This window comes from Paracoccidioides brasiliensis (assembly GCF_000150735.1).
Source record: "Paracoccidioides brasiliensis Pb18 unplaced genomic scaffold supercont2.2, whole genome shotgun sequence".
In the NCBI taxonomy this organism is placed as follows: domain Eukaryota; kingdom Fungi; phylum Ascomycota; class Eurotiomycetes; order Onygenales; family Ajellomycetaceae; genus Paracoccidioides; species Paracoccidioides brasiliensis.
Window position 1 is genome coordinate 3,525,229 of NW_011371359.1, and position 27,527 is coordinate 3,552,755.

The following is a 27,527-nucleotide window of genomic DNA, read 5'->3' on the forward strand; positions in this document are numbered from 1 at the left end:
CCCCCCCCCCCCCCCCAACCCACGCTGCGGTTGCCACGTAGGTTCTGGACTTTGTGGACTAAATAAGGTCTTAGGACTCCGGGCTCAGGAGCGAGCTGATGCATCCATCCATGGATGCAGGAGTCCGATTTTTGTCACTGCAGAAAGTGGTTGTTTTAACGGATGGCTGAAGAGTGAGGTGGTTGAGGAATCTTCTCATCGGGCCGCTGCCTGCTTTTGCTTGCACAATCGCTGCCTAAGGCTTCACTTCACGCCTGCGATTTTGGTGTAGTTAACTACCTGGTGGGCAGCGGACTGCTCTTGTTGGTAGATGGAAAAGGATTTGTACTCTCTCAATATGTTTACGTGACCTTCCTCGCGATGCTGATCCGATCTTCTTGGGCTGGATTGGATTTGTTTGAACCATGTGTGTAACCACGCAAATGAACTCACCGCTACGGGGACACGATCCAGGTGCGTTAAACTATTACTGGTTACTGCGGGATGGGACAGAGAGAACTCTCAACATGCCGTAACTAACTAACTAATCCTTTTCAAGCTAGTTAGCACAGCTAGGTGCATGTGGAATTGTCCGAATCATTGAAGGCGGAACAAATGAGAGGTTTACAGAGGCGCTGCTCAGGGAGGTGCAGTAGCAAATCAACATGGAAAGGAAAAAAGGTTTGGAGCCAAAATGGCGGGTGCATCCATTCATTTAATTATTCAATTTCAATTCGTCCTCGTTCGATCCATATTAACTCCGTACTCTATCACAACTCTGTGTCGACTCTGCGAGTTCAATCTCTCCTGCCAACCTGCTAAGGGATGTGCAAATACTGCCAATTGAGAGTTTACGCTTTCAGCAGGGGAAACCCAAGCTTAAAGTTCTAAAGTAGTTTGAAGACGCGAGCTTCTGCCTTGAAGTTCCATGCTCAAAAACTGCAGCCTCACAGGAACAGCTAAGAGTTCCTTTCCTCCCTGAAGTGTGTCCTCTCCCCTCCTGAATCTAGACGGGGGGTCTCCTGTTTTGCGACCCCATACTTTGGCTACGGTGCAACAGTAGTCGTCGTTCAACACGGTGGCATCGCCGTCGAGCTGCCACTGAAGTTCATTCGTGGTAACGACGACGACACCCAAGCGAGCCGTCAAAGCCTCCAGCATGAAGTAGATGTCTACACGCGGCTGCCGGCTGCAGAATTGCTATGGCGTTGTGAGTTGCCTTGGCTTCCCTGAAGACTGACTGCATTGAAATGGAGTCGATGAAGAATGGAGATCTTGCGGCACATCTGAAGGCCCAGCACCCAACTCGCTCTCTTCAGCTCTCATGATTTCGGCAAATGGTGAGTACCCTTGCGCGCATACACGACAGTCATGTTTTCGTGGAGGATACTGCTAGGAAGAATTTCCTTCTCAGCGATGATCTCTCTGTTAAACTCTGTGACTTCACGGAGGCGACAAATTCTGCCTCTTGATGCTGATATGAAGGCTGCTGGTGATTGTGGTTACTCAATTTACACGGACATTGGCCAATTGGATGCTACGATATATCAGGTTATAACCGGTCCATGTTGCGAATTTTGACCTGTTTACGGATCAACTACCCGGATCTGCCATCGACGCCTGGCCAGGACGGGAAATTCTCCCCTAAGATATTTGGCATGGTTTGATGATTGAACAGCGTTGGACTAAGACTGCATTCCAAAATGCCAAAAGTCTGGTAGCTGAGTTGGAGCTGGTCTCTTTGGACGATCCTCTCGATCACGGAAAGGGGGATGCGTGAAAACTCACCAGGTCGCGGTGGACCCCGAAAAGCAGTTTTATGACTGTGGCTGGAAGCGACTCCATATATCACTGCTCTTTGCGATTGATGTCAACAATGTAGAACTGATGTGGACTTCTACCGCTTCATATATGTTTCCCTCCCTGGCTGCAGTACAACTCGCTCTGTTTCGCTTGCGTTTCTTCTCAAGCGGGGTTTCTACACAGCCTCCAGGCGGGATCTGTGGGTTGCTAGATGAAGAATTGAGGTGTTGAGATAGGAGGGGATCCAGTCGGTTGTCCAATATGTGCACTACGCCCAATCATGGCATGCCAAAAAGGGTTCCTTAGCAAACTAATAACAAACATATCCGTCAGCAAAGGCGGAAGTTGGGAGACATTAGAAGTAGCATGCTCACGTACCACTCCCTGTTTGCCTTTTTTTTTTTTTTTTTTTAGTATTATTTGTTTTTTTTTATACTGATGGCAGTGTGCTTGTCACTGAGGGCACACCACCACGTAGGCTTGCTTCCACTCCCAATTCCGCGTTGTTGATATAGCGAACTCAGTGTATCTAGGTGTGATATTGAGGCAGGTATTCCCGGACACTTTGGGAGTAGACTTGCGCAATTCTTCCACCGTGCTGGTAGACTAACAAGCGAACACCTGAGCGCGGTTCATCCAGAAAACAACCCCGTATTCACACTTAGATGAAGTCCTGGATAGTGCCATTGTGCATCCACGCTATCTGGTGAGGTCTCCGACACCGCAAAGGGATGATGCTGCACTCAATGGTAATGTCTTTTGACAGCGGACGTATAGTTTCACGTAACTTCCAAACTGCAGAAGTAAATAGAAGAGACCACACACTCTCTCAGACTTTTATGTCCCAGGACAAGTGGGAAGAAGAGTCCTGACGATACCAGACCAGCCTACCTACCGTAGGTACCCCTTCCAGCGGAACCATATTGGCCATCCAAAGACAAATCTCATTCGAAAACAGAGCTTCACCCCTCCCCCTGTCCCTCCAATCTCAACACCATCCTTACACCCCTCCTCCCAGGCCCATAATAGTCCTCCACCGCCTCCATCTCCATAAACCCACAGCCCTTATACAACCTCCTGGCCGCCTCCCTCTTCTCGTCCACCCACAACTGCACAGCCACACACCCCCTCAGCCGCTCCTCAATCACATAGACCAGTAATTGCCTTCCAATCCCTCGATTGCGGAATGGCTCTGCCACGCATATTTTGTGGAGGAGGGCCGTGGACCCCTGGCGGACATAGAGGGCGTAGGCGATTATGGGGTTGTATGCCGGGGCTTTGGTGTTTGATGTGGCACTGGTACTGGTTACGGTCGCATATAAAATGCGAGTATTTGGCTTCTTACGCCAGAGACTTTGGTCGGAGAAGTCGAACGCTTCGGAGGCCGGGAAGGTTTTGCGTTCTAAGCGGTTGATCTGAGAGAGGGTTTCGAGGGCGATGTGTTTTTGGGGAATGGAATGGAGGGTGTGGATGGTGACGGGAGTCATTATCATAAAATGAATATCTCTTTATAAGATATTCCCATACCCGTAGATAGACGAAATGCAGTGGTTGGACTCCGAGCGCTCTTTAACGGGTCGCTATTATAATATCAGATCGCCAGGACATTAAAAGACAGGAACTTATTTAAATCTTGGGCTCTAGACCACTATTGGTGTTTGTTAAAATATTTAGGGCCTTTGGTTAAGAGGCCTAAGGCGTGCTCGCCGAAATTCCAGTTGCAATTAATTGTACGCAGGGCTTACAGTTTATAGACTTTGGCCTAAATATTTAAATATCTTCTTGGGGTGTTGACTTTTCGCTAAATAAATAAGTATTTATTTAATCAAGAAGTGCAAGTCAAAACTTCCGATAGCAACCACCTTTCAAGGCAAACAGGTGAGAAGCCCGAGATGAGAAACCTAAAGTAAAACGAAAACAATTAATTTATATAGGTATATATAAGTATATATGACGCTCAGCTCTATTCTCCATATTGATCTTTCAAAAATATCCATTTGGCTCGAGTCAGCTCTGCAGGAGTTCCAACAATTTATTCCGGAGGCGGGACAGAATGAGGCGGGAGGGAGAACCTCAACCACACCCCTTGAATCTCCGATGTCACGGACACCAACGCTCTTTTCGATTTCGTACATCAAGTCCAGGACCAGCTTTGGGTTGGCGAGGTAAACGAAGCCCTTTCAGGACGGACCAGCTCTGCCAATGGGTGTCCTCTGTCCGTCTTGACAAGCTTCCCTGTTAACTTGACAGGACGGGCCTCCGCCATGGCGCGTTTAATGCGGGCTTGAACATGGTTTTCAGCGACGGTGCTACTTGGATGGTCCGCTTCCCTCGTGCAAGGATGGTCAGTGAAGTGACGAATACGCCGACAAGAAGTGGCCATGGAGTTGACCGCCCTGAAGCTCATCGGCAGCAAGACCACGATTCCTGTCCCGAGAGTCCATGTGTAGGGTGCCTAACTAGTTAGTTAACTACCGCGCCAGCAATCCCGGTTGCTCTGGGTCCGTTCATGGTAACGGACTTTATTAGCGGTCTGAGCCTCAGCGACCTTCAGAAGGATCCTAATGCGGAGTGAGTGCCCCACCAGACCAATGAGGGAGGATATCAATGATAGTTAGGTTCAAATTACCTACAGGCAGTTGGTGAATTATCTGCTAGTTACAGCTTTTCAAGCTTGATTTTGACGGTATTGGCAGCCTGCCGCAGCCAGGGTGTGAAGCCCAGGGCGGGCTCTGCACTGCTTCGCCCACTAACATTCAAGGCACATAACTTACCATCCTGCACAATGGAGGAGTTGATACTTTTATTAGTGTGTCGTGCAATTTTTTCATTTCCCGTTCCTCGACGCGGTTTGTTCAAGGGTGCCTTCCCTCAGCTGATGATCTAACTTAAGGTGACCGGAGCCGGGGGTTTACAACGACGATTGAGTATTTTCAATACATCATCGGGCAGGACTGGCAACAGCGCAACCGAACTCGAGTTTTTGGTTTTCATCAATGCCCAAAACAAATACGTGGAGGGCAAAGTCCTAGAAACCTATAATGGCTGACTTGGTTAATTCAATATATGACCGTTGCAAGTTCAAGTTGATATGCGACGACCTTGGCTTGTTGACTGTGATTATCCGAAGCTGGGAGGATCTCACTATTGTCGAATGGCCATGCATCGGACCAGCCCAGCTGTTCGGCTCAGCACCGTAGTGTCTTCTTCAAGATAGGCCCGTGTCAACAGCGCATGGGACTGTGAGGACGACAAGCCGCCTAAGATTAACGCCCGGTACTCCAAGTACCTGGAGATCTTCACACGCATCTTAGAGGAGGAAGTGGCAGAAGTGCCTGGATATGAAGAGCGTGAGCTCTCCAGTCTCGTCAAGTGGTCACAAACCTGTAGCCGCACATGCTTCTTTCATTGGTTTCAACGATCATCGCAGCTTTCCTTATACGCAGCTGCGCCAACACTTCGGCACTGAGTGGGCAAACCGAGACAGGCAATTGGGAATTCAGAAAAGCTTGAACCATTTGCGGCGCGGAAGGTGACGGAGTTCGATGAGTATGAAAAGGCTGGCAGAGGACGGTTCCAATCCCCGTTCCTCGATGGTAGTTAATGATGAAACGAGAAATGGTGATGGGTTTTGCCATGAAGTGACTGCTTTCTCGAGTTGCGAGTTGCAGAACTGATCGAGTCCGCAAGAGACAAAGAGATTGAGACTGTGGTGCCATGGGCTGGTGCTGCTGCTGGCGAAGATGATAATGATTTAAAGTCATTGAATCAGCCTGAAATGTTATGACCCGGTTACGAAGTGATTCCATTGGCATACGTGCCTATCATCATCTATTAATGGAAGAAAACCTGTAGTCGAGAGCTTACATGTATATCCATATTTATATTCAGTATTTCATATCTCAATGCTATCGAACTTGCCTGAATTTGTCATATCAAGGAAACTCTGAGCTCTAATTTTAAAGACTGAACACGGCTGTTGAGATCTTTGTAATTGCTCACACTCCTTGCTCGGCGTTCAGTTTGGTAAATAAACGCGCAACTACAAACGAACGCATCGCAATTCCTCCAAAATTCCGTAAACAATCTCTAATCAAACCTCCAATTCCATTATATATAAACCGGGGACAAAAGGACCCTCCCAGACAATCAAGAAAATAGAATAAAAGCCTCAAAAACTTTTTAGAGGGAAAAGAAAACCATGCCCGCCCAACCCCATCAGCAGCAACAGCAGCAACAGCAAGACGACAAACGACAAGCCGCACGCGAAGTCATCGATATCCTCCATGAAATTTCCACGATTCTGGTACGTCCCCAGCACTATATGTATAGACACGTATATAGCATGTCCCATCCGAAACAAAGAGCTCCATATCGGCAAAAATTAAAATGTTAACGTGTTCGTTTTCGTTTGCTGTTGTCTCCAGAACACCCACCTCGACCGCACAGAGCTATCCCTCTGCGTCTCCCTAATTGAGAATGGAGTAAACCCTGAAGCCCTTGCTGTAAGTAGTTGGCATTTTGCTCGTATGGCAATGGAATCTACCCAATACCCAGTTTTTGCACTTATGTTCTTCTCCTCGAACACATGTTATCTCATCTACGGGGCCCCCTTTTTCTTCTCTCTGCCCTTCCCTCCCACATGTGGAGTGGCCGTGTGGATTATCCCTCTCGCTTTAAATAAAAGATATGGGCGCTGATTTAAATACTCTTGCCGTTACATCACACACACCACGCCGCTTTGGTTAGGTGGTTTGGAGTGTGATGTGATTTCCCCCTAATAATTTTCCGTTCATGACACTGCAGGCTGTCATTAAAGAATTGCGCAAAGAGGCTGCTGCGACACCAGCGGTGGATTAGAGATTTATCCACCAAAAGGAACGAAAGTATGAGGGCTGGTAAAAGGGATGGGGATGGGGATGGGAATGGGGATGGGGATACGGCTTCTTTCTTTTCTTAATTTTTACTTTTTGATTTCTTTTCTGTTTTTGCTATGACGGTCACGAGAAAGATATTTGGTGTTCTATGCCTGCGTGCCCAGCTTTGCAGACCTCTATGGACCGAGAGGGTGACTGAAAACCCATCTGCACGGTTGGGAATTTGAATGTGGGGATCTCTTCGGGAAAATACTATATATGTATATAATTGCAGAGTTTGCTGGTGTTTCTTGAGGGCGTATGGATTTTGCCATTGCGATTGACTGCCTACTTTTTTAACTTCCTCTTTTACTATGTTCGTTTGAGAGACTGCGCTTGGTATGCTATAAGTGAGTTCACCCCGTGAATGTGTGTGAGAGAGAAGGAAATAATATAGCTTTGTTTGAGGTTTTATGGTTAGTTGTAGTCATGAAGGGTAGGAGGGTAGTTAATGCAAAATTCCTCCATTATTCCTGGTGGAACGGATAGATTGCGACAGATTTTATGTATTCACTGCATCCATGTTGGAATAGACAGAGAAGATTCGAGTGAAGGTAGAGGTTCCATTGGTTATCACTTGTTCTCCCATAACACAATGAAAAAAAAAAAAAAAAGCTGGCTTATAAGGCACTTTTCTTGGATATCATAAAGGGGGTAAAAAAAACACTGAAAGGGGGTCTGGCTATGTAGAGGAATGCAAGGCCTAGCCATCATATTGGCATATTTCTCAGATAGACAGGCAGGCAAAGGGCGCAAATGCCACTCGTCAAAGGAAAAATCAAGGTCGTACCCTTTCCTGGCGTGGTAGCGCAAGGAGAGCGACTTGAGACTAAGAAGAGGGAGAACTGTCAAAACAATAAATGATCATAACCAGCATGCAGAAACGGAAAACGAAAATTATACACATAAAGGAAAGGGAAACATTATGACAGCAGAAAAATGAAAACACAACAGCCCTTCCTGGCTAAGGTCCCGCCGCAGGCTTATTGTCCTTTTTGTTATCATTGTCTCCAGCCTTTGGCGGATCGGACCCAATATCCCCCGCCTTAGCTTCAGCTGCGGCCTTCCTCACCTGCTCCGTTTCATCGGGCTTGAGATCCTTATTCTTGATTTCCCTCTCATCGTCACTGTCGCCTAGGCTGAAAGGATCATTGTCTCCAACGGGAGAAGGTTCAACGGCAGAGAGTGGTTGCCATTTACTGGATTTGTTCCCGCCGGTGGACAGCTTGTTGTTGCTCGAGCCGGAGCCTGGACGGTAACTTTCACTGATTTCTTCCGGAGGACCTTCCTGGAAGGAGACCTTTCGTCGATCATGGGATGGGGAGCTTGACTTGAAAAGGTCGGGGTTTGCCAGAGGTCGTGTTGACCGGGGCGGTTCAGCTGTACTTTTGGTTAGATAATCTGCTGTTGTAGTACCTGGCAAAAGTTAAGGCGACATACCTTCGGAATCTCTAAGCTCTAGCGTGGAGAAATCATCACCCAGGACCTGGGGATCCGCATCGTACCTCTCACGATCACCACTTCGCCTGCCATCCCCGCTCCGTTTCATTCGATAGGTTTGGCTCTCTCCGTATCCCTGAGCGTATCCCTGTGTAGGGCGAGGTGGGGTGTTTCCGTACTCATCCTCCTCGTCGCCCTCGAGTTTCTTCTTGAAATTTTGAACCCAGCTGGTAACTTTTGTCTGCGTCTCCAAGAACCCCTTTCGGATATTTTCCTTAATTATAGGCAAATCATCTAGGGAGTGTGACAGACAAATATGAGTTTGATATTTTCATGTAAGGTATAGGTGCAGAGAACCAGACCATACCATCAAAAAAGTTATGCTCTCTATCATCATAAAGTTCATTTGGTTTCAGGCCTGTTTCCCTTGATTGTCGTGGCAAATGAGGTTCATGATCCCATGAGGAGTTGGGGGATCTATAACGCTGGGAAGCTCCACTGTAATGCTCCGCAAGTTGGCGCGCATACATTTCGTCGGCCTCGAGCTGTCGCTGGGTGGGCGAATCCTTCCTGGGCGGCCGCGGGGGCATCATAGGAGGCAGGTCTATTTGCGCGCTGGGGTCCGACATGCCTATCGAAGAAGCAATGCCATTAACTACTAATATCCAGCAAAGGAACAAATACGACGTTGATGTATTCCATACCGAGCAGCGCATGGAATGATCTTTCCACATTCCCATCACTAGCTACCAAAACCGCCTTTATTACACTAGCATCAATGCTAGGAAACACTTCCTTCAAAGTATTTTCGGCCTGTTGCATGGGGCTGAGCGGTCGAGGTGGTTTTGGGGGGGGTTCATCGTTGCTCGGTGTCTGCTGTGAGGATGGTGCGGCGGATGTTTGTGCTGCAACCACGCCAGACTCTTGAGGTTCATCGTCAAAATCCAAAGGCCGAGCTGTAGTTGGAGACTCTGGAGGGTTATTGGGCGAAGCTAGGGCCTTCACAGGCACATTCTACGGTCAATATCAGACCTCTAGATCGGAAGGGGAAACGGTTATGCGGGAGAGGAAAACGGTTCATACATACAGGTTTCTCTCCGTCTGTCATTGTAACTAACTGGAGGCTCAAGTCACGGGCACACCACGCACACAAAAATTGAATGTCGAATAAAGTTGCGAAGGTATCGGAGAGAAAGATATTATTCGAGAAATAGTGAGAATCGCAAGGCAGAGAGATATTTTCCAAGTTCGAGTCCGCGTGTTTACGGGCAAGCAACCACCGACGAACCCTGACAGACGGATTAGATAAGCTCGCAAAGAGCCTGCTGTTGTCAAACTAACTAATTAGATGCTTTAGCCTGATTAGAGTTAGCTCCATACCCAGCCACAGCCGAACGTCGCTCTGCGTGTCAGCCACAGCCGGAGCGCGGAGAAACGGTTAATACCCGTCGCTCAGGCAAGTGCTGAGTCAGCCCGCGACTTTGGTCGAATAACAATTGTTCTTCCGCCCGCGCTGCAACCAACCTAACATCCACCGGCAGAGGACTTCTTTGTATAGCCCCTTATATAGCTCCAAGGTGTCTATGGAGTGCTGTCTGCCGAGAAATATGGATTTCATGCGTATATGCTGACTGCCCTTTCCAGTTGAGATGAATTGGCGCCTTCCAGTCCCTTCTCATCTCAATGGCATCCGATTTTGATCTCACAGCTTCGTTCATCCCGTCGCTGTATAAACCTGCGGCGTTGCTACCAATTGCCCGTCACCGGCAAGCTCTTCTCTACCTTATAGAAACATATCCAGTGACTATTGTTGTGGGCCAGACAGGGAGCGGGAAGACTACCCAATTGCCCCAATTCCTCGACCAAGCAGGATGGTGTTCGGATGGGAAAATAATCGCCATCACTCAGGTATGCTATGCATGAAACTGTTCATGTCGATGTTTGGTTCGCTAAGATTTGTTTTTATCAGCCTCGGCGGGTGGCTGCGACCACAGTCGCAGCTAGAGTGGCCGAAGAGATGCGATGTAAACTTGGTGAAGATGTAGGCTATTCGATCCGGTTCGAGGATGTGACCTCGTCGTCAACACGGATTAAGTTCTTGACGGACGGTTTATTGTTGCGAGAAGCCCTGGTCGACCCGCTACTGTCTCGCTATTCAGTTATTATGGTTGATGAAGCTCATGAACGTTCTATAAGCACTGATATCCTGCTTGGCGTTCTGAAGAAAATCAGAAAACAACGCCCCGAACTACGAATTGTTGTCAGCAGTGCCACACTGCAGGCAGAAGAATTCCTGCGTTTCTTTGCTGGAGACGAATTCAATCCTGAAAGTGAAAATGAGCCCGGCGGCTCTATTGGCAGAATTATCACCATCGAAGGGCGGATGTATCCCGTCGACTGCCTCTTTTTGGAAACTCCCGCAGAAGATTACGTGGAGAGAGCTGTCAAAACCGTATTCGACATTCATACCAGGGAACCGGACGGGGACATCTTGATGTTCCTAACAGGAAGAGAGGAAATCGACACCGTGATCCAGCAAATCTCAGAACGCGCAAATTCATTGCATGCCAAAGCTCAAGCTCTTCTTCCATTACCCCTTTATGCCGGGCTCACCACCGAACAACAGCTCTACGTCTTTGAACCTGCACCCGAGAATACCCGGAAAGTCATCTTGGCCACCAATATTGCTGAAGCCGCCATCACCGTTGATGGCATTGTGTATGTAGTCGATTGTGGTTTTGCGAAACTCCGCGCTTATAATCCAAATACCGGTATAGAGACGTTAACGCCAACCCCCATTTCCAAGGCATCCGCAACACAGCGAGCGGGGCGTGCAGGACGGACCAGGATGGGGAAATGTTTCCGCCTCTACACTGAGCAGTCATATCAATCGCTGCCAGAGGTAACGGTTCCGGAAATCCAACGGTCTAATCTCGCACCCGTGATTCTTCAGCTCAAGGCCCTGGGTATCGACAACATCGTCCGCTTTGACTTCATTTCCTCTCCTCCGTCTGAACTTGTTGTTCGTGGCCTTGAATTACTGTACTCTCTCGGTGCTTTAGATGATTATGCAAAACTCACACGCCCACTCGGGATTCAAATGGCTGAGCTTGCAGTGGAACCGATGCTGGGCAAGGCTCTCCTTGGGGCCGCCTCTTTCGGTTGTCTGAGTGAGATTCTGTCAATTGCTGCAATGACAAGTCTGCAAGGCTCAGTCTGGTTCGAGAAAAACGGAGACAAAAAAGAGGCGGAGAGCTCGCGGCGAAACTTTGCTGTGGAGGAGGGGGACCATCTAACGTACTTGAACGTGTATCAAGCTTTTGTTACCAAGGGGAAGAAAGATGCCAAGTGGTGTCGAAACAATCGTCTCAACTACCGATCTATGGTCAAAGCCGTCAGCATCCGTGCGCAGCTCAAGCGATACCTAGATCGCTTCGGGGTTAAAGTGGATGAATGCCTCTCCTCATCCAGTCCTGCAACACCAGAACAAATCCAGCGCTGCCTCACAACCGGATATTTTGCACATGCAGCGAAGATGCAGCCAGATGGCAGCTTTAAACCCATCAGCGGCGACATAACGCTACACGCACACCCGAGCTCTTTGCTGTTTGTAAGTGAACATTTCCTGCCAAATAATGCTCTTGGGGACTTGATGTTAATGATCCATGGAATCTTTAGAACCGCAAAGCGGATTGGGTTATCTTTCATGAAATTCTACAGACAGGCAGTAAGACATTTATTCGAGATCTTACGAAAATCGAGAAGTCGTGGCTTCTTGAATATGCCCCGGGTTACTACCAAGTTAAAGAGTAAAGTAGGGAGTTCAGCCTGCTCCGTATAACTTATCGTGGTTCAGCGTTTCCGCTCGGATCATTTAGTTAAAGAAATGGGCTAATGAGCCACCAAGTGGAGATTCCAGAGCAACTGTTTATTTTATATTTTATATTTTATATTTTTAAATTTTTTGGTTTCAAAGATTACATTTGGAACATGTAGATATACCACATAGTTTGAATAGGATTCCTAATCCGCGATAACCATTAAATCAAGCCGACTGGATATAGTCTTCAACAGGGACAACCCCTCGCTGTATAAACTTCGGGAAGAACATCGCAATATTTCTGCTAGTCCTGACATCATCAGCACAAATCTCGCCCTCAAACAGAATAAAAGTCAATAAATTCCCCCGTCAATCCCCACCTCCACCCGCTTATTTAGTCTAATGAACACGATATACAACACCTTCCTTTCAATGCTAAAGATAGAATCAACGCAACATGTCCCATCATCATCATCATCACAATCATATCCATGATGACCATGATGATCATCATGACCATCATGAGCACCATGAGCACGACCATTCCTCCGACATCACGCCCGCACTACAATCGAACCTCTACCAGCAAATCGACTTTGATCACATTATCACCTTCAACGAGGCAGAGTCCGAATCCGGCGCGGCGATTGTGAGAAAGACATGGGCGCAGCGGTTGGATGACAAACCGGAGCTGGAGAGTGACGTCGATGAGCAATTGCTCATGTATATCCCGTTCGTCGATCCCCACCCCTTTCTCCTACGTATTTATTCTGCCCTGTGGCTTGTCATAAATGATGCCACACCCTTTTCCACCTCTCCTGGACGCAACCACTCCCTCAGCACCCCGCCCCCACCTCCACCTCCATCTAAAAATAATAAATAAAATAAGACATAGTGAGGTAACTAACGCACAACCCCGCCCCAGCTTCACCGGCCAAACAAAACTGCACTCCCTCCTCCTCTACTCCCCCCCAATCCCCTCCGCCCCCAGAACCCTCAAACTCTTCCGCAACCGCCACGACCTCGACTTCTCCACCGCCGCGGACCTAACCCCCACACAGACCCTCTCCGTCCCCCAAACGCTCACCGGCCCGGACTCAGACGTCCTTGAGATCCCCCTTAACAGAGCGCAGTTCAACAATACGACGTCCATCACGCTTTTTTTTGAGGATAACTGGAGTCAGGGAGAGGAGGAGGTGACTCGGGTTTCGTACGTGGGGTTTAAGGGGCAGCATATGGCGCTGAATAGGGAGCCTGTTACGTTTTTGTATGAGGCTGCGGCGAATCCGAGGGATCATGTTGCTATCCAGGGGGTGCAGGGAGTTGGGAGGACAATTGGGCCCGGGAAATGAAAGAGGCGGTTTTGTTAATTTAGTTGTTATGGAGGGGATAGAAGTTATGGCTGTGATGATGCTATGTGATATATGACTTCTACATTTGGGGATATCTTGTTTTCTCTTGTATTTGTTATTGCGAGACTGATTGATGATGGCTGTTTAGATATCACTTGGAATTTTCTTTGTTTGTCCTTTTCTGCTCTTGAAGCTATTAGTTGATGTTACCCATTCCTTTGCCAATAAAAATTCCATATATAATATGCTGATTGCTTGTGATGGCCATCATTAAATCATCCAACACTATTTGAGGTATTGGAGCAGATCCTTGAAATGAAAAATGCAAATATAAAAAGATAAATAGAACCGAGATCCTGTCACGCGCCTCAGCACAAAAATAGAGGTGAGAAGACTGTAAAATACAATAATCCAATGGTAAACACGCCCAGCTCTATATAATAGATATATAAATAACCACCTGGGAATACGAAAGGTGACGTATATCATCTAACGCCTGTATGCAATGACTATACACCCAAAAAAAAAAAAAAAAAAAAAAAAAAATTTGGTCATGCCTCCATCGCTATAGCTGCTCTTGCCCGAGCCTTAGCACGTTGCTTCTCCTTTTCCCGTTTCTGCTGTTCTGTCTCTTCAGGCAGCTCTGACGTGGGAACATCCGGAAGACGGACGGGCCCAGAGATCTCCTGCTCCATCGACTCGAGCTCATCTTCTACCTCGTCCTCATCTTGATTGGACATTTGGCCACCTAACATGCGGCTAACTTCCTGTAAAATCCCAACATAGGGTTAGCAAAACAGAACCACATGAGAGCCAAAAAAGATAATCTCTGCATGACAAGAAAATCAAGCATATATATAAACAAACCTCCTGATACGCCCTGGCCTCCTCGGATTCACCCATAAGCTTCTCCACCCCCTCTAACCCGCCCATCTCCCTATGGATCGTCTGCAGCACCTTCGTCCCCTGCCTCAAGCCAAACAGCACGTCTTTCTCCACCAGTGCAAACTCGACACTACCAGCTAACCGCTCGAGTTGGTCCAGTTGCGCATCTGTCTTGGCCAGAAGAGACTGTTGGTATTTCTTGCGGCGGAGAGCGAGCAGGGCGCGTGCCCGGTCGTTGCGAGCTAGACATTCCCGAGCGATTTGGGTTTCGCGGTCTGTAAGGATTGTGATGCGCTTTTGGTATTGGTGAAGTTTGTCGCGTTGGTTTTTTAGGTTGAGGATTGCTCTGTTAGAGGGTTGTGGGGGAGCGGTTAGCTGGATTTGCTGGATTTATCTATCGGGAGTAATAGGGATGTTGCAGCCTGGATTTTATCTTCCTTGGGATATGCGGATGGGAAGTCCTGAACGGATATGGGGTCGTTGTGGTTGGGCCAAACGTACCTATCCTGAGCGGAGATTTTATGCGAACTGGGGGTGTTGCCCATTGTTGTCGCATTCTCCTTGCTGTGAAGGAGGAATAGGGGAATGTTGATCAAAGCGAAGTCCGCTTGAGGAAGTGGTCGATGATGACATATCTTGCTCAGGGGTACCTAATAATGGGGTGGTTATACGAATACTTGTACGGTACAGTATGAAACACTAGACTGATAAGATAAGATCTTTACTCATGTGATTTCACATTCGAAGATCCCTCAAATAACATATTACACCCACACTTTCCAAGGGTTGATTGGGATAGACAAAGGAAAAAGTGAAGATATAATTTGCATGACAAAATTTCCTGCTACTTCATTGGGATGCGAACTTTCAACCTTCCATTAGGCGCGGAGAGCAACTTCTCCAATCAAGTCACATGACCTTCAATACCGGGCTATTGTTTTTCCACGCTGCAAAATTCCCGGTTGGACTTAACAAATTTATTGCGGCTTTGCGGCGGACGACGACGAGCTCTCCGGGAGAAAAATAAGGAGAGTGAGTATAGGCGGCGGCTTCGATCCTTGCGGGATGGCTCCCAGAAACCGCAGTGGCAGGCCAACCCTGGGACACGGTCTGGATAAAGAGGTACGCTCATATACGCTGGGTCACTCGGATAAAATCATTTATGGTCCCCATGCGAAAAAAAACAGGCAGGATGCTGATTCGACCCGTCTATCGCAAATATAGGTATACCAGATAGTACGCAAGATTGCGGACGACCTGCAATTGGAAGGAGAAAATGTCCGCTTAACTCCACCATTCGTCTACGATCGGATTAAACGGTCAAATTCCAGTCTCAACCGCAGAGGGAAGAAGTTGTTGGAAGACAGTATCGAAAGGGTGTTGGAAGTTGTGAAAACTGATGTGCTGGGTGATGAGGAATCAGATTCGGTTGAGGAGGATTTTGAAGGGCTGGAAGAGAATAATGTTGTGGTAGGCTTCCACCCGCCCGGGATCCCAGGCTTGGGGTCTATTTTCTATCTCTAAATCAAATCTAGCATGGTTGTAGCTAACCCGACATAGGCCTCTAATGGTATGAATAAGAGTATCGTTGGGATGTGGGGGGCAAAATCAAAGACTTCAGCTATCGTTAAAAAATCAGCGGATGCGTCAGGAGTTGAATCGGCTTCACCAATTCGCACTACAGTCACGCTAAATAAACGGCGACAGGCCGGAGGAGAGTCGCACCCAAAGAGGCGGAAAGCTGAAAGCAGCATTGACAGGTCGCCTCCTTCACACGTTAGCTTGGCAGATCTAGGTGGAGTGGACGATGTAATCCAAGAGCTGGAAGACCTCATCGTCCTCCCAATGACACGCCCTCAAGTCTATTCTTCATCCAAAGTGCAACCTCCCCGAGGGGTGTTGCTTCACGGTCCTCCTGGTTGCGGTAAAACCATGATTGCCAACGCCTTTGCAGCGGAACTGGGTGTGCCGTTTATCGCAATATCCGCTCCGTCTATAGTCTCTGGTATGTCAGGAGAATCCGAAAAGGCACTACGAGAGCACTTCGAAGAAGCAAAGAAGGTCGCACCTTGCCTCATTTTCATCGATGAAATCGACGCAATCACTCCTAAACGTGAGAGTGCCCAAAGAGAAATGGAAAAGCGCATCGTTGCCCAGCTGCTTACCTGCATGGATGACTTGGCATTGGAGAAAACGGACGGGAAGCCTGTTATCGTCCTAGCCGCTACCAACCGTCCGGACAGCCTGGATGCAGCACTCCGGCGAGGTGGGAGATTTGACAAGGAGATCAATCTTACCGTTCCTAGCGAGCCTGTGAGAGAACAAATCCTGCGTGTTCTAACAAAGGATATGAATCTCGCAGACGACTTGGACTTTAAACTCCTGGCAAAAAGAACTCCCGGATTCGTCGGGGCTGATCTAAACGACCTCGTATCCACTGCCGGATCGGCTGCCATAAAACGATACATCGAACTCCTTAAATCACACACAGGCGATGAAATGGAGATCGAAGATACAGCACGGGGTGATGATGACAACAAAATCAGCCCCAAAATCCGCGAACTACGCCGTCTCATAAAACATGCCCGTGAAACCCCTCTGGACTCCGAATCTCAAACAATCTCCGTCTCCAACGCCGACTTCTTCACTGCTCTCCCCAAGATCCAACCCTCCTCCAAACGCGAAGGCTTCGCCACCATCCCAGACACAACGTGGGCAGACATCGGCGCCCTAGGCGGCGTCCGGGACGAACTGTCCACTGCCATCGTCGAACCAATCCGCAACCCAGAGATCTATGCTCGCGTCGGCATCACCGCACCCACAGGCGTCCTACTCTGGGGTCCGCCAGGTTGCGGAAAGACATTACTCGCCAAAGCCGTCGCCAATGAGTCCCGTGCAAACTTCATCAGTGTCAAGGGCCCTGAGCTGCTGAACAAATTCGTCGGAGAGTCCGAACGCGCCGTTCGCCAGGTATTCGTGCGCGCCCGATCATCCGTCCCCTGCGTCATATTCTTCGATGAACTTGATGCCCTCGTGCCCCGTCGCGACGATACGCTCTCGGAAGCTTCTGCACGTGTTGTAAATACGCTTCTCACTGAGCTTGATGGGCTGGGGAGCGCGAGGCAGGGTATATATGTCATTGCGGCTACTAATCGGCCGGATATCATTGATCCGGCTATGTTAAGGCCCGGCCGGCTGGAGACGTTGCTGTTTGTTAATTTGCCTAGTGCGGATGAGAGGGTGGAGATTTTGCAGACGCTGGTGCGGAATCTGCCGATTGAGTTCTCGGATGAGATGAGGGGTTTGGCGAGGTCGTGTGATGGGTTTAGTGGTGCTGATTTGGGGTCGTTGTTGCGCCGGGCTGGGTATTCGGCTATTAAGAGAAGGGATACGATTCGGTTTCAGGACTTTGTGGTTGCCAAGGCGGGGATTAGACCTAGTGTGTCTGATTTGAAGAGGTATGAGAAGTTGAGGAGGGATTGGGAAGGGGGGAATTTATTATAAATCGTATTTTCTTTCTCTCTTCTTTTTGAACCTTGGGCTCTTCAAATCTTTTGGGTTTGATGGTATGGTTCATATGGCGCCTTTTCTTCTTCATTGGCTTCCGGAGGCCCTACTCCTATGTTCGACCTTTCGTGTCCCCCTAAACCGACTTTGAACATTCAGCAGAGCCGATTCTCACGAGCTGTACTCATCAGTGATGGATATACTCTACGTGTAAATTTTTTTTAAAAAATGTAAGCCTTGGGAAACCCCTGTCTGCAATCAAATACTTCATTCCCAGTCCTCTAAAACTCTTTAATTATAACTATAAAGGGAACAAAAAATATGACGAAAGAACGTGCTTCCTTTGCAAATACTGAACCAATTAACTTCAGAGGTATATGCCATGGTGTAAAAACCAAGAAGATATCCTACATCCACAACCGACACGTCCCATCCGCACCTGCACTGACACACCACGCCTCTTTCGGATGCCAATCCAGATCCAAAACACCCAACTCGCCTGTAACCTTATGGCCCCGAAGGACTTTCAATGGAACAATGCTAGCGTTACTGAGAAGATCACCCGTAACGCTTCCGTGGAAGATTTGCAGGGACCCATCATCACTCGCGTCAGCAAAGAGTGGGTAGTTCGCATGATAACGCACGGCACGGATGGCTTTCTGATGGTAACGGAGCGTCTTATATGGGCGCGGGGAGAGATCCACATCATGCCAGAGGAGGCGTCGATCGTATGAGCCTACGATCAGATTGTCACCGCCAGAAGTGGAGGAGGAGGTTGGGTGGATGTCGAAAGAGGAGATCCACCGGGCACCGGGCTGGAGAATCTTGACGAGGGTTTGCCGGGACAGATCGTATGCGCGGATTGTGCGTTGGTTTGCGACGAAGAGGATGGGTTTGGATGGGTGGAAGTGGGCGGTTTGTGGTGGGCCGCCGCCCTTCAGGCGACGGCGGAATGGGTGCTGGGTAAGGTGTTTCGAAAGGGTGTGGATTGCTATTGCGAGGGAGACGGGAGTAGATGTGCCTGGGCATACGGTCACGAAGTAATCGCCCCGTCGATGCCAGGAGAGAGATTTTGCGATGTAGCCCAGGGAGATAACGGCCTGTACGCCAGAGTCGAGAAGTGAAGATGAAGGACGGGTCCATTGGACCGGTGACGTCTTCGTACTATCTGTTGAGGTTAAGGTTGAGGGGGATGTTTTGGCATATCCCCATCCAGCATCCACAACCTCAAGACTGGCCTTTTCCATTTCTGGATCAAGTACAGGTGGTACCATGAGGAATATACTATCGCCAGCTGCAGCCGCCAGAACCACAGCATCTTTCCCAGGTCTCCATCGGACGACATTTATGGCATCATCGTCACTCAGCTCCACGGACCAAAACTGGCGCCCGGTAAGAATATCCCACACACGCACAGTGCCATCGTCACCGCCGCTCGCAAGCCAAACGCCCGTAGGATCGATGGCCAGAGTTCGGACTCGCCCCTGGTGTCCACGGAATAGAGTAGCGCACGTCGACGGGAAGGGTTTCAGCTCTTCAGGGCTGGGTAACTTGGGAAGCAAACTTTCCGGATCAATATTTAGTTTACTTCGCCTCACTCTGGGGGCCAAATATAAATCAAGACAGCGTTCAAATTTCTCCTTGACAAATGATTCGTACCCGGGAACCTTTCGGAGGGCATCATGATCTGTGGGTAGGTATTCTGTTTCACGATCCTCCGGATCCGTGTTCAGCCAGGCTGACTTCTCCTTTTCATCAGGTAGATATTCTGGTGGTGGATGGTAACTCTCCTCATAACCAGGGGGGGGAAGCTTAGGAGCAGGTATGTGCATCGGATGGTCTGCTCGCGGAGTCTCATTGGCCCAGATATCATATGTCTGTACACCTTCCCCCGCCTCATCTTCCTCAGCTGGCTGCTTGTAGGGAAGAATTCGCCCTTCTCTGATTGCCTTGACCAATTTCATCACGCGCTTGGCCTCATGTTTCGACGGAACAAACCGCCGCTTTGGCTCCGGAGCCGCACTCAGCGGCATAACCTCCAGCTTGCTAGTGAAGTACTCGATAGTTGGCTGGTAAGGGTCATAGCCCTCCTCCGTAATTTCATTCATTTGCACCTTGCGCAGTAATTCTAATTCGTCTTGAGTCAATTCCAAGGGTTTTCCGGTAGCAGGGTCTGTTAAACCTGTAAACCCCTGGGGAAGTTCTATACTATCCAACAATGCATCAAGAGCCTGTCCCTTTGCTGGTCGCATTATTTTTTTCCCGTTAATATTATACCCAATGTGTGGGTACTGGTCGTAAAAGGAGAGCGGGATATTCCCGATAGTATTCGCATTTTCATCAGTTTCAGAGTAATCCGAGTTGTCATCCGGGTTGATTTCATCATACACATATCGTTCGTTTCCATTGGCATCTTTTACTACTCGGTAATTGGGTCTATCATCACTCTCGAAGTCGTCGTCGTCGGTATCGTCCCCGCGAACGATAATGTCAACTTCGCGGCCCGGCCTCGACTTTTTGCCAACGACCTTGGGCTCTATATCTGACGGGACTTCATCGCTGTTAATTTCGTCTTCGCCCTCCTCCTCGTCCTCCTCATCCTCCTCCTCATCGTCGTCACTGTTGAGATCGTCGGCCAATTCTATCTCCGAATCGTCAGAGTGATCGGCGAGGCTTCTGTCCGCTGAATCCAGATTGAGTTCGTTCCCAGAGACCACACCAGGCTCTTCGCCCAGGTCTCTAGTGACAGCTTTGCGCTTCCTGGAACCCTTGGAGCCGTCCATTGCCGACGGTTGAAACCCTTGATGGCCGAATGTCGAGCGGAATGCGACTGTTTATCCTTGGAGGTTGGACCTTCGTCCGACTTTTTTCTTGTTAGTGCGGAGTTATAGATGCCAAGATTTCCGCGCGGCCAGGAGAAATAGTTATCCCGGCGCCTGCTCACGTGCATCGTCTTCGGCAGAACATTTATCCGCATCCCCCCCAGCCAAACGCGGAAAGCAAATACATAAGAGGGATGGATATTTGTTAAGTAATCATCGAAGAAGTTCAGGAAGAGTACGGAGCATTCCACCAGAAAACCCAGCTCTTCGCTACCCCCAAGCCAAAGTGCGCTTTGCTCCAAGTTTGATTCTTCAAATCGAACAGCTGAAAAGAAAAGGTTCGGCTGATGCGGCTCAGGGATTACGGCAGGGTGCGAGGTGTATCATGTTCCCGATTTAGACGTCAACTTTCCCCAATTTGGAAATCCGAGCTCTCATCAGCGTCAGAGCAACCGCCCCAAGGTGTTGACGGTCCCCATCCCTAGGGCCTCCGTCCCTAAGCTTCGGGGCCTTGGGATCTCCATTTTAAACTGGGAGGTGACTTATTGTGGGTTGGCCCCGCTGGTGGATCCCCTCTCACACGGGCACCTTGCAGAACATAACTATATATTTAACCCGTTCTTAATTTAGCCCCCACTCCTTTTTAACTCATAAGGCTTGCTGGAAAGCAAGGAGGCCGATAATTCCAATAATAGGGAGATACCGCAACGGTTGCATTTACCCTTCTCCAGCCTCGGATCTCTGTCAAAATATGGCTAGCAAGCAAATCCATAGCCCATTCCCAGGCGAAACGCAGGAGGACCCAAGTCCTCTCTATCATTCGATTTGACTAATACCGCTAGGTTGTATGTATGTATGCATGTATGTATGTATGTACGATATACGTCCATGAGCAGCCGGAATTTGTGCAAGATGCGAACAAGGGTGTGAGATAACCGTTTCTACCTTCTGCGACTACTGGCGACTCTAAACACTTCTTGGAGAATCCAGAAACTCTTCTAATATAACCAGGTCCACGCTGTTAAGATTATGTCAACCAGGACGATCCCCAAACGTGGCTGATTATTATGACTTATAAAGCAGCCTAGAGGCGAAGAGCCCTAGCGACTTTTTCCCAAAAGCATTGGCGAGAGCCCTTGCTTATGGGAAAAACAACCTTTGGAAATTAGAAAAATGTATATAATCCCCTTGTTCCCTACATCCATTCTTGATCGTGGTTCTTTTTCCCATATGGCGCTCATTGCAGATATTACAACTCACTACGATCGCTTTAGAATGCCACTTTCACGCAACCCATCGACTGGTCCTGCGACAGAATCAGCAGGTCCCAAAAGACATGCTGCCTGTGATGAATGCAGTAATTCTCACATTTCTATTTTCCCGATGTATCTTGAAGTTTTCGTTTTTGCTAACGACTCGGAAACTCCAGGGCAGCGAAAGTTAAAATGTTCTGGCGAAGCTGATGGCTGCAGCCGGTGTGTCAGGCAAAACCTGTATTGCCACTATTCAATCCAAAAACCAATGGGGCGTCCGCCAAAGTCTCGCGTACGCCGGGACGAGGAGCTTACAGCAGCAGCAGCAGCAACAACTCCACCACAATTTTATTCCGGAATAGAGCAATCGCCGCCGTTTTCACTCCCGGACCCATCTCATCTATTATCTGGAGCCGCTCTGCATGCTCCAACCTACAGTTCCTACACGATATCAGCGGGACAATTTGTCACTACCGGCCCGATGTACGGGGAACACGGCCACGCGCATACCTCCGGTCAAATGTCAGCCTCTCTTTATCCAACATTACCAGCTTACCCGCAGACATCTGGTGCGGGGATGCTCTCTCCGCCTTTATCAACGACTTTCTCACCGGCTCCGAATCTTATGCAATCACCCGACGCATTTCGGCAACATCAGCCTCTAGCGCCATGCTCATGCGTATCTTACATGTATCTTTGCCTCAACTCCCTTTCCACGCTTTCTTCTTTCCCACCTTCATCTCAGACCCTCTTCACCCTCTATTCTGCAGCGCGAAACGCCAGGTCCGTTATATACTGCGAAATATGCCCTCAGTCCTTCAGCAGTAGCGTGCAAAACCTCATGGTACTCGGGAGCCTGCTCAACGTTCTCGGAGACACTTGGCTGAAAGTCTCGCAAATGGACGCGGAGCAGTTGGGGAGAGACGTCATCTCCCCATCTTTCATTGCCTCTCTATCGTCAGACCCCAACGAACGGAAGCGAAAGTGGAAGAGGTGGTTGAACCATGTCATTAGACATGCGATAATTGGCAGCGCTGTGACTCCCATGGTTGATGCGGTTCAAAGCGAGAGCCTGGAGGGTCCGAATCTGCTTTCTCTGATTGAAGAGCTGGAGGACCGGCAACGGTGGTGGCATTCCCAACCCAGACCTGACCATCTTGAGTTTCACATGGGGGGGATCAGACAGCCTCACAACTGTCCTCCAGGGGAATCCGCTCAAGCGCATGATACAGAACATCTATGTACCCGGATAGCAAGTAATGCTAGGCGGGTGATAGATCGATTTGCTTTCGACGATGAGGAGATGATGGGATAGTCTCATTTTCTGTCTTTTTTCTTGTTTCCCCTTTCCTTTTCCCTTTTTTTTTTTTTTTTTTTTTTTTTTTGGCCCGGCTCTTCTTGACTTTTCCTACTTCACCTCCTTTCGCCTGTTTCTTCTTTATACATTTCTTTATATTTTTTATTCTTTATTTTGATTTTGTTTGGGCTGTTACTGGAAAGAAATAGATAGTCATTGTTGTGTTCTCCTCTCTCACATTATTCCAGATTTTGCGACTTTGGCATCATAATTTCTCTTCTAGCCTTCCTGTTTTCCTTCTCTCTCTGCTTTTAACTCATTCGCTGATAACCCGCCACGAACATAGAAGGTATGCTGCGTATTTCCCCCCCCTCTTTTTTTTTTTTTTTTTTTTTTTTTTTTTGTTTATTTTCCACCCACTTCTCTCATTTCCCCAGTGGGAATGTCTTTCGCTTTCGCGATCTTAGTCAGCGCTGCGTACAGTAACATAGCGTAGGATAGCACATGTATACAAAATTGAAAACAATGACATGATGAGTGTATGGCTTGCATGAAAAAGAAAATAGGAACAAAGCAATGTTTTCCACGTCGCAGTCGACTCGATGCAAAGACATCCACCGCCAAAGCAGGGTGTTGAACCCCCCCGGGCTGTGTTCAACCCTAACCTTAACTGGGTCCGCCTTTCTCCACCCCCCGCCTCCTCACCCGTAACTACCAATAGCAGGAATATCACCCCAGAGCTTCTACGGCCGTTCGAGAGAGCAAATGCAGCCGCCTGGGCCAGTCATGCAAGTGATCCACATCCATCGGTCGATACTGTGCATCATACATGACAGCGGAAGAGGGATTATTCTCATTGATTGGCCTTCCCCGGTCGTTTTCAGATTACCACGGCGAACCCCCCCTTGGCAGGGAAGCTATCCATAGCCCAAAATCTCGCGTGTGAGAGGGGGGGCACTTGGCGTTTCAACCTGCTTGGTAAAAAGGTCAAAACGTTCGCTGGAACATCTGTGGTGAAGCGTTCTCTAACCCCCCTCTTCCGCCCAGCCTTCCGGCATAACGGAGTTCACTAGCCTTGGGCTTGATTCTCCACCAAATCTCCTCCGTATTCGGATCTTGAACCGAAAACTCTACCAAGAACCCTTCCTGCTGATGGTATGCCGTGATATAGGGGGTGGGCATAGATGACGTTGTTTTGGCCTGCCCTTGACCTGAAGGCTGCCAGGCATCGATCTCGGCAAGGAAACAATCTGATAAACGGAATAGCCAGTCAAATATATCTCCAGAAAATGAGAGGCTCGGCAAATGATGGCGCCATGCCACTTCAAAAACTCCAAGTGACCAATTGGAAGAGCTCCTGGCCGTGGCTGCACCGGGGCAAGACGTTGCCGAGTTTTTCAATTCTACAGCAGATCTTCAGAAGAACCGTGACTGACCATGACAGCCTTAACAGAACTGCTTCTTGCACCCGACTAAATTCGGATTTATCTTCCCTGTTCATCAGATATCTGTTGGGACTTCAGCCTTAGACTCCCTCCCATGTGCTCCTGGGATGTTTGAACCATGATATATTACGATATCGCGTTTGGAACACATCTGGCATCCACTAACCACGAACGACTGCACGCTCCAGGGGAAACGGTTGGCCGCGAAATCTAACCCTGGCAGCCCTAAGAAAGTTACTTGCTCTGACAGGACGTGACATTTATTTTTACGGCCCCCAAACGGCTCAAACCTCCCCATGGAAAGGCACCAGGAGGCCACCCTATCATTGTTATGTTACTTTTTTCCTCCACGGATGCTGACGAGTCGTTCTTATTTCAAAATCATATCTGTTGCTTATTCATTGCTCGCTCTTGATTCACCCCTTCCACCGCCATTGCTAGCATGGTGTTTTATTTAAAGCTGTGTTGTTGTCATTGACGGGCCATTATTGGTTGATGGCTGATAGTTATTACTGGTAAGCGGCTGTGGGAAGGGAGGGCATTTTAACTATGCTTCACGTCCAGGAACTAAGGTTAGATGATAGATCCGGCACTTGTTGAGAGGCCAACTATGGAAATAGCAGCATCTTCAACATCACGATTCATGACAGAGTCCACACAATAAACAACTTTTAGGGATCGCTTGGCTAAGCTTTAGTTTAGTCTGTCTGGGAAATCGTCTCTGCGGTTCCACGTTTCTCAGCCACATCAACTCCCCTGCCAATGTTGATGGGCAATTTAATTGCGATCTGGTCCTATCAAACCCAAAACTAGGCGCGTGCCTCGTTTTGGATGTTACAACAATCTTTACACATACATACACACGCAGTACATGAAGCAGGCAAGAATTTTTATTTATGCCACTATTATTGCAGGCTGATACCTTGATCTTTTGTCATTGCGCACTGCCTCAATCTCACGCTCACGCTCACTCTTACTCTCACTCTCACTTCGACCCATGCATCTTCAGCTCCCTCTAGGATATGCCTAGAAATGTGAAGAAAGCCATGATATTGTTGAGGGGAAAAGTAAGGGATAGTAAGTGAGTAAGTGTCTTAACTTCAGATGACCTAGGAAACCAGATTCTTGACTAACATGGCATTTGCCAGAACTCCCCAACTAGCTAAAATAATATCACCAAACACCACAGCTTTCCTATCAATGGCAGTGGACCAAATTGCAACTATATTGACCGATTGTATGACCTAGGTTGTTTCCATCTGTGAGATTTAAAACCTAAATTTAATTTTAGGGTTCTAGGAGCCCTACGCGGCTGTCATGTTTAAATAATTTAGTTCTGCGGCAACCAGGCTAGCCGCTCGAACGACGGGGGTTGGCATCAATTGAACGGTATTGGGCTGATAGTCCAATAATGCAGTTCAAAAAACTTGAATCATCTCGAGGCTAGAGGGCCTTGTCATGACCTTAACCTCTGTCAATTCAGCAAAGATCATCACTGATGATGGCATATAGCATTCGACATATACGAATGCTCATTTTCCAAACGTCAGCGATGATATGCTGCGGCCTCCAACAAGGTGGGTCGTCATATGAAGTCCAGTGTAAAAAAGAAAATAAACATGGAACACTCTACCTGTTTGAGGTGGCTTAACTAATTTATGGGCCAGCCTGTTTTCTCAGAGCCTCATCCATGGATGCCGGATGCAATAATGGTTGAGAGGAGATCTACCAGACTCCTCAGGGATCAAAGAGTCTTTCTCCGTGGAAAAGTATTCCGGGGTACCGTTTTTGTCGCGGGCCACGGACCGTATGTGTGATCCTGCATACAACTGATTGCAGTCCCAAAGCTCTTTCACACAATGAAGAAAAGAATCATTCTCACAATGGCATTTATAGGAGGTTGGGTGGGACTTGGTTCCCTGCTGTGTTATGAGCTTATTTGAATCTCCCAAGAGCTTTAATATCTGGGCGTGGAGATGTGAGTAAAATCCTCAATTGATTCCTGTTAAAGTTCCCCCAATCGAATTCTGCTACGGGTTTCATTTCGCCATCACTGACTTCTGATTTAGACCGAAAAGGCTAAAGGTTCCAAACAATCCAATACGTCTCGTCAAGAGCCTATTGCCCCGTAAGAAATTAGTGTCCATCTCGAAGCAATTCTTGCCTCCAATATTACATTTAGCATCTACGGACTAACGTTTTAAACATGAGATAATTTAGTTCCAACTCTAATCGAGATCTCCAAAACAAGAAAAAGAAAGCAAGAAAGCAAGAAAGCAAGCGATCATGAAATTCTCCCTTATAGTCCTCAACCTGCTTTCAACCGGTGGTATGGCAGAGCGCCATTTTGCAACACCAAATGTCCACGTGGAGAGAAGCCATTTTGCGCCGCAGGTTCTCATGATAACGGAAGCTGCAAAGATCCAGACCGTGTTAAAATACCATCCGGGCAATACTGCATCTTTTGGCACTGTTAAATTGTGCCGTGAGGAGTGAATCTGCATTATTAAACTTTTTGCCATTCTTTTTTTCACAGTTTCATTTCTCGGTAAATTTGATATATGATGATCTTACCTTTTGTTCCCTGTTAACATTCCTTGCCTTTACCGGGACATGGGATGGACCTGGGATTGGTCTCGCATCCTACTTTTCTATTCTAAAAAAGAATGCCAGGGGGACGTTGTTGGGTGTTCGAAGTGCGGTCTCCATATTTTCAAACGCAGGGTCCAGTGGTATACCGGGTTCTCATTTTCAATTTCCTCACTCAAGGGAGGATGCCAAATGTCGGTGTATAGTATTCAACTGCATGCTGAGGAGAAAATATCCCCTGTTGTAAACCTCCTTTTCCCTCCCCCCTTATCCACATGTGGCTGTGCATGTCTATCTCCTATTTGCCGGAAATCTTGTCGATACAGGTGATGTCCCATGCCGTTTCTGTTAGCATCATTGCCTAAAATAAAAACAAAAATCCCCTCTCCCTTGAAATTAAAAAAAAAAAAAAAAAGGTA

General features: G+C 48.1%; 14 protein-coding genes across 14 annotated transcripts; 7 read left to right on the forward strand and 7 right to left on the reverse strand.

Moving 5' to 3' along the window:
• Positions 1–858: 858 nt before the first annotated feature.
• Positions 859–1,305, reverse strand: PADG_11408 (uncharacterized protein; the record flags this gene model as incomplete). The annotated part of the gene is made up of 2 exons (XM_010759655.1): positions 859–1,179; positions 1,264–1,305. The coding sequence occupies 2 exons, from the start codon at positions 1,303–1,305 to the stop codon at positions 859–861; spliced, it is 363 nt and encodes a 120-aa protein (XP_010757957.1).
• A 1,439-nt stretch (positions 1,306–2,744) lies between these two features.
• Positions 2,745–3,269, reverse strand: PADG_02304 (uncharacterized protein; the record flags this gene model as incomplete). Its single annotated transcript, XM_010759460.1, has 1 exon — positions 2,745–3,269. The coding sequence occupies one exon, from the start codon at positions 3,267–3,269 to the stop codon at positions 2,745–2,747; it is 525 nt and encodes a 174-aa protein (XP_010757762.1).
• A 610-nt stretch (positions 3,270–3,879) lies between these two features.
• On the forward strand, positions 3,880–4,831 carry PADG_02305 (uncharacterized protein; the record flags this gene model as incomplete). The annotated part of the gene is made up of 6 exons (XM_010759009.1): positions 3,880–3,947; positions 4,033–4,126; positions 4,185–4,228; positions 4,312–4,353; positions 4,489–4,591; positions 4,676–4,831. The coding sequence occupies 6 exons, from the start codon at positions 3,880–3,882 to the stop codon at positions 4,829–4,831; spliced, it is 507 nt and encodes a 168-aa protein (XP_010757311.1).
• Positions 4,832–5,983: 1,152 nt separating this feature from the next.
• Positions 5,984–6,642, forward strand: PADG_02306 (mitotic-spindle organizing protein 1; the record flags this gene model as incomplete). The annotated part of the gene is made up of 3 exons (XM_010759461.1): positions 5,984–6,088; positions 6,210–6,287; positions 6,589–6,642. The coding sequence occupies 3 exons, from the start codon at positions 5,984–5,986 to the stop codon at positions 6,640–6,642; spliced, it is 237 nt and encodes a 78-aa protein (XP_010757763.1).
• A 1,020-nt stretch (positions 6,643–7,662) lies between these two features.
• On the reverse strand, positions 7,663–9,246 carry PADG_02307 (ubiquitin-binding protein CUE5; the record flags this gene model as incomplete). The annotated part of the gene is made up of 5 exons (XM_010759010.1): positions 7,663–8,078; positions 8,139–8,432; positions 8,506–8,769; positions 8,843–9,152; positions 9,226–9,246. The coding sequence occupies 5 exons, from the start codon at positions 9,244–9,246 to the stop codon at positions 7,663–7,665; spliced, it is 1,305 nt and encodes a 434-aa protein (XP_010757312.1).
• Positions 9,247–9,821: 575 nt separating this feature from the next.
• PADG_02308 (uncharacterized protein) lies at positions 9,822–11,951 on the forward strand (the record flags this gene model as incomplete). The annotated part of the gene is made up of 3 exons (XM_010759462.1): positions 9,822–10,046; positions 10,108–11,748; positions 11,817–11,951. 3 exons carry the CDS (start codon positions 9,822–9,824, stop codon positions 11,949–11,951), a joined length of 2,001 nt encoding a protein of 666 aa, XP_010757764.1.
• Positions 11,952–12,415: 464 nt separating this feature from the next.
• Positions 12,416–13,310, forward strand: PADG_02309 (uncharacterized protein; the record flags this gene model as incomplete). The annotated part of the gene is made up of 2 exons (XM_010759011.1): positions 12,416–12,690; positions 12,884–13,310. The coding sequence occupies 2 exons, from the start codon at positions 12,416–12,418 to the stop codon at positions 13,308–13,310; spliced, it is 702 nt and encodes a 233-aa protein (XP_010757313.1).
• Positions 13,311–13,861: 551 nt separating this feature from the next.
• PADG_02310 (ESCRT-III subunit protein VPS20) lies at positions 13,862–14,740 on the reverse strand (the record flags this gene model as incomplete). The annotated part of the gene is made up of 3 exons (XM_010759463.1): positions 13,862–14,077; positions 14,178–14,541; positions 14,697–14,740. The coding sequence occupies 3 exons, from the start codon at positions 14,738–14,740 to the stop codon at positions 13,862–13,864; spliced, it is 624 nt and encodes a 207-aa protein (XP_010757765.1).
• A 520-nt stretch (positions 14,741–15,260) lies between these two features.
• On the forward strand, positions 15,261–17,699 carry PADG_02311 (uncharacterized protein; the record flags this gene model as incomplete). The annotated part of the gene is made up of 3 exons (XM_010759012.1): positions 15,261–15,317; positions 15,420–15,665; positions 15,756–17,699. 3 exons carry the CDS (start codon positions 15,261–15,263, stop codon positions 17,697–17,699), a joined length of 2,247 nt encoding a protein of 748 aa, XP_010757314.1.
• A 410-nt stretch (positions 17,700–18,109) lies between these two features.
• Positions 18,110–20,485, reverse strand: PADG_02312 (ribosome biogenesis protein ERB1; the record flags this gene model as incomplete). Its single annotated transcript, XM_010759464.1, has 1 exon — positions 18,110–20,485. The coding sequence occupies one exon, from the start codon at positions 20,483–20,485 to the stop codon at positions 18,110–18,112; it is 2,376 nt and encodes a 791-aa protein (XP_010757766.1).
• A 1,314-nt stretch (positions 20,486–21,799) lies between these two features.
• On the forward strand, positions 21,800–23,092 carry PADG_02313 (uncharacterized protein; the record flags this gene model as incomplete). Its single annotated transcript, XM_010759013.1, has 2 exons — positions 21,800–21,881; positions 21,954–23,092. 2 exons carry the CDS (start codon positions 21,800–21,802, stop codon positions 23,090–23,092), a joined length of 1,221 nt encoding a protein of 406 aa, XP_010757315.1.
• Positions 23,093–24,061: 969 nt separating this feature from the next.
• PADG_11409 (uncharacterized protein) lies at positions 24,062–24,256 on the reverse strand (the record flags this gene model as incomplete). Its single annotated transcript, XM_010759656.1, has 1 exon — positions 24,062–24,256. The coding sequence occupies one exon, from the start codon at positions 24,254–24,256 to the stop codon at positions 24,062–24,064; it is 195 nt and encodes a 64-aa protein (XP_010757958.1).
• A 961-nt stretch (positions 24,257–25,217) lies between these two features.
• On the reverse strand, positions 25,218–25,518 carry PADG_11410 (uncharacterized protein; the record flags this gene model as incomplete). The annotated part of the gene is made up of 2 exons (XM_010759657.1): positions 25,218–25,313; positions 25,423–25,518. 2 exons carry the CDS (start codon positions 25,516–25,518, stop codon positions 25,218–25,220), a joined length of 192 nt encoding a protein of 63 aa, XP_010757959.1.
• Positions 25,519–26,805: 1,287 nt separating this feature from the next.
• Positions 26,806–27,015, forward strand: PADG_11411 (uncharacterized protein; the record flags this gene model as incomplete). Its single annotated transcript, XM_010759658.1, has 1 exon — positions 26,806–27,015. The coding sequence occupies one exon, from the start codon at positions 26,806–26,808 to the stop codon at positions 27,013–27,015; it is 210 nt and encodes a 69-aa protein (XP_010757960.1).
• Positions 27,016–27,527: the final 512 nt, after the last annotated feature.